This window comes from Urocitellus parryii, chromosome 4 (genome assembly GCF_045843805.1).
Source record: "Urocitellus parryii isolate mUroPar1 chromosome 4, mUroPar1.hap1, whole genome shotgun sequence".
Classification (NCBI taxonomy): domain Eukaryota; kingdom Metazoa; phylum Chordata; class Mammalia; order Rodentia; family Sciuridae; genus Urocitellus; species Urocitellus parryii.
Window position 1 is genome coordinate 54714291 of NC_135534.1, and position 12202 is coordinate 54726492.

The 12202-nt window shown below is 35.2% G+C and overlaps 1 protein-coding gene across 3 annotated transcripts in view; it reads left to right on the forward strand.

Annotated features, from left to right (window-relative positions):
• The window catches only part of Stk33 (serine/threonine kinase 33), a 71116-nt gene extending 60827 nt beyond the window's left edge, over positions 1-10289 (forward strand). The window contains exons 12-13 of one of the 3 annotated variants that reach the window (XM_026409582.2): positions 7973-7984; positions 9549-10289. In XM_026409582.2, coding sequence (XP_026265367.1) covers positions 7973-7984; positions 9549-9734 — 198 coding nt within the window. In that variant the 3' untranslated portion in view covers positions 9735-10289. The remainder of the gene's footprint in view (positions 1-7972; positions 7985-9548) is intronic. The other 2 variants (XM_026409583.2, XM_026409581.2) reach the window with 2 other exon arrangements.
• The last annotated feature ends 1913 nt before the right edge of the window (positions 10290-12202 follow it).

Here is a 12202-nt window from a genome sequence, read left to right on the forward strand (position 1 = left end):
AGTTCTATCTGAGCCAACTTTCACTCCTACAGCAGTATTTGCTCATCTTTAGATGAGACACTTGGCAGAACCTACTCATTACAGTAGCATGCCTTTTAACATTAAGTCCTTAGGGATTCCTGATATATGGTACCAGCTGCATTATTCATAAACTCAGAAAACAACTGGAGATATCTATTATTATAGATATTAAATAAATATCTATTATTAAAATGAACCTCTCCATGGCCATGGAGGAAAGGTCTAGAATCTCTGTGATAGAATTATCAGAATTCTTGATAGAACTACAGAATTCTTATTTATAATGGAAAGAACTCTTACACTATATTTTAATATTGAAGCAATGCAGTTTGGCATGTGTACAATGCAGCTTGTACACTTAAAAGTACAAACTCTGACTCTACTCTGCTTGGATTAAAATCCTGGATTTGCTATTTACAAGCTGAATGATGTTGGATGAGTCTCTACCTCTATTTTCTCATTTGTGAAGTAGGAATAATAATTTCATCAACTAAGGGCTAAATGAAATCACTCATGTGACATTCTTGGCATGTGGTAAGTTCTCAGTAATATTAGCTATTATTACTTTCATTATTATATCACTAAAGTATTTTCATAGAATATTACTAAAATTATATTTTATTCCCTGTCTCAGGGCTCCTTTGGGTATAGATGTGGGAATAAACTAATTCACAAACTAAGAGGTGTCATTTTCAAAGGTAATAAAGTGATGCTTCTAACCTCATTTGCCCTCTGAATTTTTGAGGTTCCTAGGTACTGTAGTAGATTGCATTATTTTTCTCAATTCTTTAACCCCTCCCTGAACAGGATTTGTACAGCCACAGTTTTTTTTTTTCAATTTGTCTTTGCAGTCTCCCCTACTAGAATAGTGGAAGGCTATTCTGTCACCAACATGTGTTGATTTACTTGTATGACTTGCTTTGGATGTGATGTATATAGAGGTCTTGAAAGTGTTTTCTTGATTGGGCTTGCCCTCTTGTATGTCTGTCACCTACAATGAGAAGAATTTACCTGCAGAGAGCCACAGGTCCCTGAACTCTGATTTTTGTAATAGATGTGAACTCAATCCAAAGCCTAAAGTTCAGCATATTAAGGGCAAGCCCTGCAGCTTATTGAGAAAAATAAATATTTGTCATTATGAGAGCCTGATATTTTTGCAGTTTTTAGATAGCTATGGAAAAAACTGCTGTCCTTTTGTTGTTGTTGTTTTTGCAGTGTTGGGGGATTTTGGACCCAGGTTCTCACAACATGCTAGGCAAGTCCTGTACCACTGAGGTATTACCCCATCCTGAACTGTTGTTCTTGCAAAGCCCTCTTTGTAAAGTTGGCTTTTGCTGGCTTCTTAGAACTTTGATTTCAGGCCATTGCTACAACTGTATCTTCACTATTTGCACAAACAATATGGTTTGTGCTGAATGTCTGCTTTTCTTCTGGGAGTGTGGGCTTTTGGTATGCATCAGTCAAAGTCTTCCTTCGTGACCTTCCCCTGATTAAAAAAAAAAAAAAAACACTGATGCTGAATATCTAATAAGCTTCCTTGGTAAACACCATTTCATCTGTATCCTCACAACTTATTGTTGGGGAAATTGAGGGCATCCTGAGTGACTCTACTGGGAGACAACACTTGGAATCCTGTGTATGATGTTCCTGGACTTCACCCTAAGTACCTTTTTGCTGGTTGTGCTTTGCGTCTTTTCACTGTAATAAATCATAGTTCTGTGAGTTGTCCTTGTGAATCACCTAACCTGGGGTTAATCTGGAGACCTCCCAAACACAGTTTAGTAACTGCTGCACTAGCTAATACAGGTGCAAATAACTGATTGTACTAACATGACTCAGGACCTGTTGGTGTTCTAATGCTGTTTGTAATGCCACTGCTTGTTTGGATTTATAGGCTCCTATAAATAAGAAATCTTTTGTTGTAAATGGACCTTGTGTCCCTACTTCTGCTCCCACATACAAACTTCCTGTGTACTGCTAAGGTTTCACGAACAGCTAAATGAGATTCCCATGGTTAAAGGGCTCTGTTGGTTAATCCTTTAAATCATTTCCCTGTCCTTGAAGTTGGCTTTTGCTCAGCTTCCCTTAGGGCCTATAGTTGTTTAGCTATTCTATGTACAACCTTTCTCAATAGAAAACTGTGTTGTGTTATAACAAATAATTCTTTAATTTCAAATGCATTAATTTAGATCTCTTCATCTCTGACTCTGACTTTATAATTATTATGTTTTATATTTATATAATTATATACTCCACAAAAAATGTTATGGGTTTTGCTTTAAACTTCCATGTGTATTTTCAAGAAATTAAGAGGAAAAATTGTCTTTTATATTTCTCCAGTTATTTACCATTTGTGATGCTCTTCTTTCTTTCCTGGAAATTGGAGTTACCATATGGTATCATTTCCCTTCAGCCTGATGAACTTCCTTTGCTTTCCTTGTTCTGCATGTCTGCTGGCAATGAATTCTCTGTTTTTCTTTATATCTGAAAACATCTCAGTTTTGTCTTAAACCTTGAAATGTATATTCTCTGCTTTTGGAATTCTTTTCAGACAGGTTTTTTAAAGTCTACACTTTAAAGCTAGTCCAGAGCCTTCTGGCTTTCAGTTTTTCTGATGAGGATTTAGTGGTAGGTTGAAGTGTTCTTTTCTTACATGTACTGTGTCATTCTTCTCTGGATGCTTTTAGGATTTTCTCTTTATCCTTGATTTTCAGCACTTCGACAATGAACATACTAAACATGTTCTTCTTCTTCACATTTCTCCTGCTTCAGTTTACACAGAGCTTCATGAATCTGTAAATTTGTATCTTTAGTCATGTTTAGGAAGTTTTGTCATTATCTCCCCTCCCCCTGATTCTAGTTACTCATATGTCAGTTTGATATTGTGCTATAGGTCTCTAAGGCTGTAGATTTCTTCAAAGCATTTTTCTATCTGTTCTTTACATTGGATACTTTCTATTGATCTATCTTTAGGTTTACTGACTCCCAAGAGTAATTTAATGTCAATAAATTAATTACCATAATAGAAACACAAAAATAGAAAATCAGAATAGTTCTGTATTTATTTAAAGAACAAAATATATGATGAAGAACTGTACTTAAAGCTTTATTCCCAAATGATTTCACTGGTTAACTATTTAAAATCTTGAAAGAAGATATAAGATAAAACTTCCATACAGTCTGGAGAATATTTCCCAACTGATTTATAAGGCAAGAACAATCATTAATACCAAAACATAACAGAAATGTTACAAGAGAAGAAAATTAATAAATATAGATGCAAAAATACTCAACTCAAGGTTAGCAAATTGAATCCAGAAATATATAAAAAAGATAATATATCACATTCAAATATACAGTACATTCCAGAAATGCAATTTTGGATTCACTTTCAAAAAGCAATCAGTGTAATTCACTATTTTGTTAAGTAAAGGAGAAATGCCATATAATTACTTCAATAATTTCGAATTTTTTTTGATAAAATTTAAAACTCAAACATAGGAGAGACAATTTTTCAACCTTGGGTGAGGAATACAAGGAAACTTCTTTTACAAAAGGGATTTTACAAAACAAACAAGTCCAAACCCCAAAACTAATACTAGTATCATTCTCAATGGTAAAATAGTAAACATTTTCCTGATAAAAATAGGAGAAAGGCAAGAATGTTCTCTCTTCTTTTCTTGAACATTGTACTAAAGCTCCTAACCAATGCAACCAGCAAATAAAATAAACAAAATTACATTAGTTGAAAAGGAAGAATGCAACTCTTTGTTTGATGACATGGTAGTGTACATAGAAAATCCCAAGAAATCTACCAAAATTGAATTGAGGATATTACAGGATTCAAGATCTGTACATAAAAAACCACATGTGGTGTTCTGCACTAGCAATGAACAAGTGGAAAATGAAAAAGTTATTTTAAAGTTTTTGGAGCATTATAACTATACATAATAGTGGGGTTTATTATGCTATATTTGTACATGCACATAACATAATTTGATCATTTTCATTCTCCATTACCTCTCTTTTCCCTTCTCTCTCCCCCCCCCCATCTCTTTGCTGTAGTGTACTGGTCTCCCTTCTAACATTATTATTGTTTTAATTCATGCATTATCGTTATGCATAAAAGTGAGATTCTCTGTGGTATTTTCATCCAAGGACATAGTAGATTTCATTCCCCAGTACTTACCCATGCCCTCCTATCTTCTCTCCCTCTTGATCCCCATCTTCTATTCTGTTAGTCTCCCTTCTATTTTTGTGAGAGCATTTTTTTATTCTTTTTTTTTTTTTACTAGCAGGAAAACAAAAATTCTACATACAATTTGTAATATCACCACAAAATATAAATCTAACAAAATTGTACAAAAAATTTATACCAAAATTTACAAAATATTGTGAATGAGATAAATTTTCTAAAATTTAGAAAGTCAAAGACTCTAAAATGGCCAAATTAAAGACAGGCAAGTCAAATGTTGGCAAGAATATGGAACAAGTGAAATTTCCCTACATTCCTCTTAGGATGTACTCCTTTTAAAATACACGTTGCAGTTACTTATAAAGTTAAGTATTCACTTGGCATTTACCCAGAAATTCAAAATTCACAGAATGACTTGTAAATTCACAAAATTTTGTCAGATATGTTTATAGAAGCTTCATATATAAACAGCCTAAAACTAGGAGCAACCCAAATGTCCATTAACAGAATAATAGGTAAACAAATTAAGGGATATACTTTCATGGAGTAAAACTTGGCAAGAAAAAAAAATTACCAATAAGTGAATTAATCTCAAAAAAATTATAAGTTTTAGCATAATAATCCACAAGTATTTTAATAAAATTTTCAATTAAAATATTAATTCAAAATAAGTTAGATACAAAAGATCACATATTATATTCTTTTTTGTTTATATGAAGTTTTAGAAAAGGCAAAACTAATTTGTGTTTAGAAAAATCAAAAACAGTCATGACCCCAAGATAAAAGGATTAAGTGGAATATGGCACAGGGAATTTTCTGGGAAATTGTTCTCTTTCTTGACAATGGTGTTGGTTATATAGATCTATGTATTTTTCAAAACTCCTCAAACTGTACACTTGAGATTTGTGTGTTCTACTGGATATAAATTATACCCTAGCTACAGTGAAAAGAAAGATATTTACATTTTTCTCCAATGAGCAAGTTAGATTTCATTTTCATTAATTCCAAATAAGACCCAAGTCTTTATTTGGGTTACCTTATAAAAGAAGTTTATATATTTGGAAATTGATTTCTCTTCCCTTTGCTTTTCTTTCACTTCCTCCTAAAAACCATAGTATGTGAGATAAGGTGGATGAACATTGCAAAAAAAAAAACTATAGCAGAAAACTTGCATTGGAATTTTGTCATTTGGACCTTGGGCAGACCTATAATTTGAATGTGTGACACTAGAAATGGTTGCTATGGTGATAAACCACTTTACTTAAATAGCATGTATTTTACTGAAAATTCAGAGAAATGGTAACAGTTTCTAGTAATCATGCACTGGTATTAACTTGCAGGGGTATGCCTAAAGCTTACAGGTTTTGCATCCATTATCGCCAGATAAATTCATCAGGTTAAGGTTATGCCAGTGAATAAATGAAATATATTTAGCCCAATCTTTGTTACATATCTTCCCTTACACACATGGAACCCCCTATTCAAGATTAATAATAGGAGGTGAAGAAATCAAGCCAAGGGTATTGAATTACAAGAAGGTGAAACTGGAGGGGACCTTGTAAGGTCATCTTTTCCATCATTCTGCTTCCAGTAGGACTGACTATTCTTCAACGGTTTCAAATGGTTAAGAATTTGTCAAAGATGAAGAACAATTGAAATGCTGCTTGGGGAAGCCCCTAGTGTGACTGACTATAGCACTAGGGGTGACCTCTATCTTCACAGTATCTTCTTCACTTTATAGATTTTAATTTTATATGTGTGTGTATTTATAAATTATTATTCTTTCTTTTTAGACTGAAGAGCTGTCTTATAAAGAAACTGTCACCCTTAATTACATTAGTAGTCTGACTATAAACTTCTTTGGTTCCTTTACATATATTTTCAGCCTGGTTTCAGTGTTTTAAGTAAAATTCATAATTTTATATGAGGATAGAAGTATTTTTCCTTGATATCTAAGATGCTTTCTGATGACAGCAAGGTTTTCTTGCCCACTGTACAGTGGTGCTTTAGATGCGTATCTTCAGAGCACAGTCTACTGTGATTTTTAGATCTTCTAATGGACTGACAAATAGATGGCCAATAGTCTCATGATGATCATTTAGGACCTTTTCCCCTACAACTGAATATTAAAATTCTTCTGTCATCTTTCTTGTACAGTCTTATGGGAGCTCCTCTCCTTCTATTTGCCTTTCATGACCTGCAAGATCTTGTAGCCTTGGCAATTTCACTTTTCATTTCGTTGTCCTATTACTTACAAAACTGTAAAATTGCATCAGTGACAGCATAGATCCCCGAGGAATCCTACCAGCTATGAGAGAAGAAAAGGAGAGACCCAAAACTCAGATAATCTATAACCTAACAAAAGAAATCTCTGAAAAAGTAAGATTTGTTCACAGTCCTAGAAAAAGCCTGGAAGCTGGAATTTATTTTGGCTGTTTATATTCCAAGGACTTGGCTCTTTGTGAAGAAAACTACAGCTTGACCTAAAGGCCCTGTGGTGGCCATTCTGCATCTATGCTCTGTTAGCATCGGAGAAAGGTTTCAGTTGAGGGGTGCTCAAAAGGGAAGTAGGAAACTCTTTAGAAAAACTATTTAGAAAAATGATTCTGTTTCCTGAGCCATGCCATTCTAAACTTAATGCAACTGCAGATGAACAAAGAAAAATTGTAAGGTATAATTGTGCTCATACACACACAGTATTTTACAGGTTAAACCCATATACACAGAAGCTTCTGAGTATTTGCAATAAACATTTGAAATAAAGGTAAGCATGTTTGCATTGATGCTACAAGGGATTTGTTTCAATGCAGCTAGTTTTAGGCCAATTTTGAAACTTAAATTATGGTCATCTATATTAGTTCTAACTTGTATTAATCATCAAATTGACAAAGAATTAATAACAGATTCTTTTTATACTGAGAGTAAGATTATTAATTCCTATAACTTCTGTGGAAGATAATATGATGACATCTTTTATAATTATAAATTCATATGCCTTTTTGATCCAGAAATTCTACTTTTAAAATATACAGCCAATCATAATAGTGACACATGCAAAATGACACAAGTCTAAGACTATGATAGCAGCATTATTTGTATTAGTAAAGGACTGGAAACAACCTGAATGTCCATTGTGAAGGGACTGACTAAATAAATATAGTACATTGAAAGAAAAGAATTACTGCCTAGCCAGAGAAAAAGAATGAGCAATCTTTTATTTGTAAGAATTGTCATAGAATGATCTTCAGGATACTGTGTGTGTGTGTGTGTGTGTGTGTGTGTGTGTGTGTGTGTGTGTGTGTTGTGGGGAACAATATTGCTATCCCTGACCATAGAGATTGTTTCTGAGTATTTCTTCCTGGACCCATTAGTCTACTTTAAGGACTGACATACATTAACAAATGAAACAGCGAGGAAGAATGGAAACATTAAGCCAGATATGAATATAAGCAAATTAAAAGGAAATATTTGTATAATATTAGTTGCAGTGGAATATTGAAAAACACTCCCTCAAGTATTTGAATAATAACTCAGAATCCAAGTAGTAATATCAAAAGAGAGAAAGAGTTACACTTAGATTTGTCTTTTAATAGGATTTGTATATAAAGTTAATTAAATTTTATGAATTGAAACTCCTAAATAGGTTTTATGTTTTGGACTGTACTAAAGAAAGCCATGTGTCCTCAGCCAGATACCAGAACATTAAGGGTGCCATAATCTCACCGTATTGACGAACATAAGGAGTTTCAACAAGAGGAAACAACCTATGTTAGTGAATATTAAAGACTTTTAAATATATTCTGCTTTTTGAAAGAATACATAGAAGCAACTGAGAAGTCTTCTTGGGGGTAAAAAGGAAGAGAAAATGACCTTTTTACATTTCAGATTTATACAAATTACTCAGGGTACAAAATGCTTTTTAAGTATTACCTGCTCAAGAATTAGCATACATTGTTATAAAGTCAGACATGAGTGAGGCTCTGAAGAGGCACATATTTAAGAATTGTCTGCAATAAACAGACACCAGGTAGATCTTCTCTTTCTTTAAATATAGATATCAAAAAGTGTAAATGACCTGAAACTTTGCTGCATCTCTGGGAAGTTGTTTATTCATTGGAGATATATATACACATGCATACACACACTACTGTGCATAAAATGTAGTTATAATTTGTGTTATAAAATGTACTTATTATATATGAGTTTGAATGATCAAAGAAACACCAGATTAATTTGCTTTGCATTATGTATAATTTTTTCACATTTTTGAAAATTGTTCACCTGATTATTAATCCACGTGTACTCTTTCAGTTAACCAGAAGAGTAAACTTGTGAACCCTTTCCTAGACTGTTGTGTGTAGATGAGAGCATGTTATATCTATATCCCATGCTCCTGGCCCCTGTCCTGTTTTATAGCATCCAGGAACATTCTGCTCTCTTTTATAACTCTTATGCTCAGTTTAATTTAATTAAAAGTGATTAATTAAAATGAACCAAAGGTCAAAGTAGACTCTGCTTCCCTCATGACATCAGAATTTGAGACTGGTTCCTCTTCTACTGTTGGAATGAGGTGATCTGAGAACTTACAGTTGCCTGTGAAAATTCATCTGCTTGTTTTGTGCTTTAAGCTCACACAGTACTTTCATGGCTACCTCCTCAGTTCATTCTCATAATCAAAGTAAACATGCAATTATTGTTTTCCATATCCCTTTACCAGTGAAGAATTGAGACTTTAAGGGATCTACAGACCTGCCCAAGTGGTGTGACTAGGATTATAAGTCAGTTCCTGGATTCATGCAGGAGAATGGTGAGGATATGAGAGTGGTTGGGTATGCAGCAGTTTTGTACCCCACTGGGCGGGCACATGTCATTTTGCATGACAGAAGTTTTGAAATTGAGCCTATATGGTTTGCTTCACACCAAACACTAAAAAAGTCACTTGGCTTAAAGGTGATAAAGGGCCAGGTTTGGTGTCACATGTAGAAGGCTGAGGCAGGAGAATTGTAAGTTTCAAACCAATTCCAGCAACTTAGCAAGGCCCTAAGGACTTAGTGAGACCCTGTCTCAAAATAAAATGTAAAAAAATTAAAATAAAAAAGGGCTGGGTGTGGTTCAATGGTTAAGTTACCCTGGGTTCAATCCCCAGTACCAAAAAAACCCCAAAAACTAAAGGATCTTTTTGGAGAGATTTAATAATAAGTTTACAGTGTGACTATTTTGTGTCCCAAAAATATAATGCTTCAACTTGCAAATCTTTAATGACAGTGTGGTTCTTTGAGTTGATGTTTATTTTCATGTCTGAATTAATTCAGGTCTCTTCTTTCATTTGTAGTCCAAGAAATTACTTGGAACCCGTAAGAGGGCAGATACAGAAGACGTTGACACGTGCTGTTCTCTTTCCACCTCTAGCAAACTCCTTCCAGCTGATCTCAAGGGAGAACTAGAGAAAACCCCTGTGTCTCCAACCAAATCCACTGCTAAATCCACTGCCCTGCTTCGATCCAAAAAGAAACTCTAAGGCTCCCTCCAGTGCTGAATAGTACAAAAACAAACTGCTCTCTCTAATGCTAAAGGCAGGGCATAGGAGGGGAAAGGACAGTACTACATGGAGATTTTTTTTAGCTCCGCTGGGCCCTGCCTTGTGTTTGCATCAGGTTAAAACTGAAGCTCCTTATCTCCAAAGCAGTGTAAACTGCACAGGGTGTTGGAGGACAGCCACCAACAGGCTTGATGTCAGGCTGCAGCTGAAATCAACATAAGTTGTACCTGAAGTTTGCTTTGGGAGGGGGTGCAAATGCCCTCAGTGGAAGGCTGTGGGCATACTTGCTCAGTTTTACTTAAGATTTTGCATTTAGGCACAATTATTTGCAAGGGAAAAACAAAAGGCCGAATTTGGTAATGGGGGTTCCAAATAATTATGTGCACTTTGCACTAGAAGACTTTGTTAGAAAATTACTAATAAACTTGCCATAGGCATTATGGCAGAATGCTTCAGTCCTTCACGTGTTCTTATGATTTTAGGTTGCTGTAGATTGTTTAGGACAACTTATTTCAAACATAAAAAAATAGGACATTTTGTAACTGCTTGCCATTAACTTGCTGCTAAATTCTCAATGTATTGATTAAGTCAATAAAAACCAGATGTTACCCATGCACGTTAATTTTTATGTTAACGAGAAGGGAATATATTAAGGTCTTGTAATCCTTAGACCATAGTTGGCCTGTTGCTGCAATGGTAGGTGCATACCTTGGGGACGAGTATGAGGCTAAATACAGGGAAAATACATCATTAATCTTAGTATTGGAGATATCTCCTTTCCACCCAGTTAAATAATTTTGCTATCCAGAGGCTAAACTGGGTGAATGAATGTCTTTTTGGTTTCCCAATTTAAAAAAAAAAAATCAGTTTGTATTTTTCTTTATAAAGTAATAACCTAGCTTAATTTCAGACTCTCATGGCATTGTCATTTAGGACTCCAAAGTGAACCATACTTGGCCAGTTAAGCAAGTACTAGTATATATAAATCCATTCAGTGGCTAAAGGATGTACATGTGCTTTTTGCAATTAATTTAGAAGACACTACTGTGATTCTGAATGCATCAGAGATAACACTGGCATGAGTTACCCTGGCCAAAGGGTTCTGCCAGTATTTTCTTAATACCTTCAACCTGCTTCCATTGAGGGAATCTGTGAGCCAAACATGTCTAGTGTAAGTAGTCTTAGTCTTATTTTAAAACTGAAGTCGATGTAGCTTCTTCAAGTTCTTTCCCCCTTTTTGATTATTATTTCCAGTTCTCTTGGAATCCCGTACGGCATCTCCTAAGCTTTAAGTATTCTCTTAGGGTTTTGTGAGCCAGCGAGGAGTGTGTTCTGTCCACTAGATCATAACCATGGCCTCACTAGCTAAATGGAAATTTCCTTTTCCTAGTAGTACTTGGAAGCAGAGGGGAGAGCTATAGTCTGTCACCTCTGGAGGGAAGAGTAGGGACCTAGACCTTGATGGAGAGCTGGTCTTCTTGCAAAAAAGCCAACCAAGACTGTGGTTATGACTCTGCAGAGTTCCCAGGCCTAAAATGGACTATTCCCTGTGTTCAAAATGTTTTTACTTTTACAGTGATATTGTCTTTGGGGATTAGAGGAGTCTATGGTAAAATTGAGTACTATCCACATCTCTCTGGGCCCTAAATTAATGATTCTGTTCAGTAAGCCTGAGCAAAGCACCAGAACTATCTACTTATTGAAAATTGAAGTTGTTTTATAACATTTTAGTGTCTCTGTACCTTTTCCCATCACACACCAGGCAAGAACCAGCCATCCTTCCTATCATAAGATGCATTTTATTAGCTCTCCTAATAACAGAGATATTCTGTTACATATCTTCATCTTATTTGCATAGAATCTTTCTGATAGAAATTTAACTCACTCTTTGGAGAGACAAGTTCCCTATTATTTCTGTTATATTCATAAGGAACACATTGAGACTGGGCCATATCTGAGCTTTGTTTTCCAACTAATAGTCCTCTTTCTTCATTTGATTTCCATTGCTGTGAAAAAAAAGTTGCTCTTCCCTTTCAGTTTGGCTTCTTTGACCAAAAGGCTATCTCTGAGGCATCAATGACAATCTCTCTGACACCTCCCATGCACCACAGGACAGAGAGCTGGGTTTTGCCCAGAGGGACACATTTTGTCTCCACAGTACAAAGCAATTGTTTCCAATACTGATCAACTCTCTAACTTGATGGCAGGTAAGTCAAGGCAGGAAGAATGTAAAAAAAAATAGGAATGCAGGCCTGGAGCTGGGGATGAGTTCATCTGAGAACAGAAGATGGTATCAGAGAAGAAAGGAAAATGGTTGGGGTTGGGGAAAGCAAGATGAGAAGCAAGTACAGTTAACAAAACTGAAGAATGGCACGTGGCTTTGCCAAACCTGGAAGCAGAAGTCAAAGAAGGGAAACACTGCTCATTGAATAGCCAGTCTAAAACAA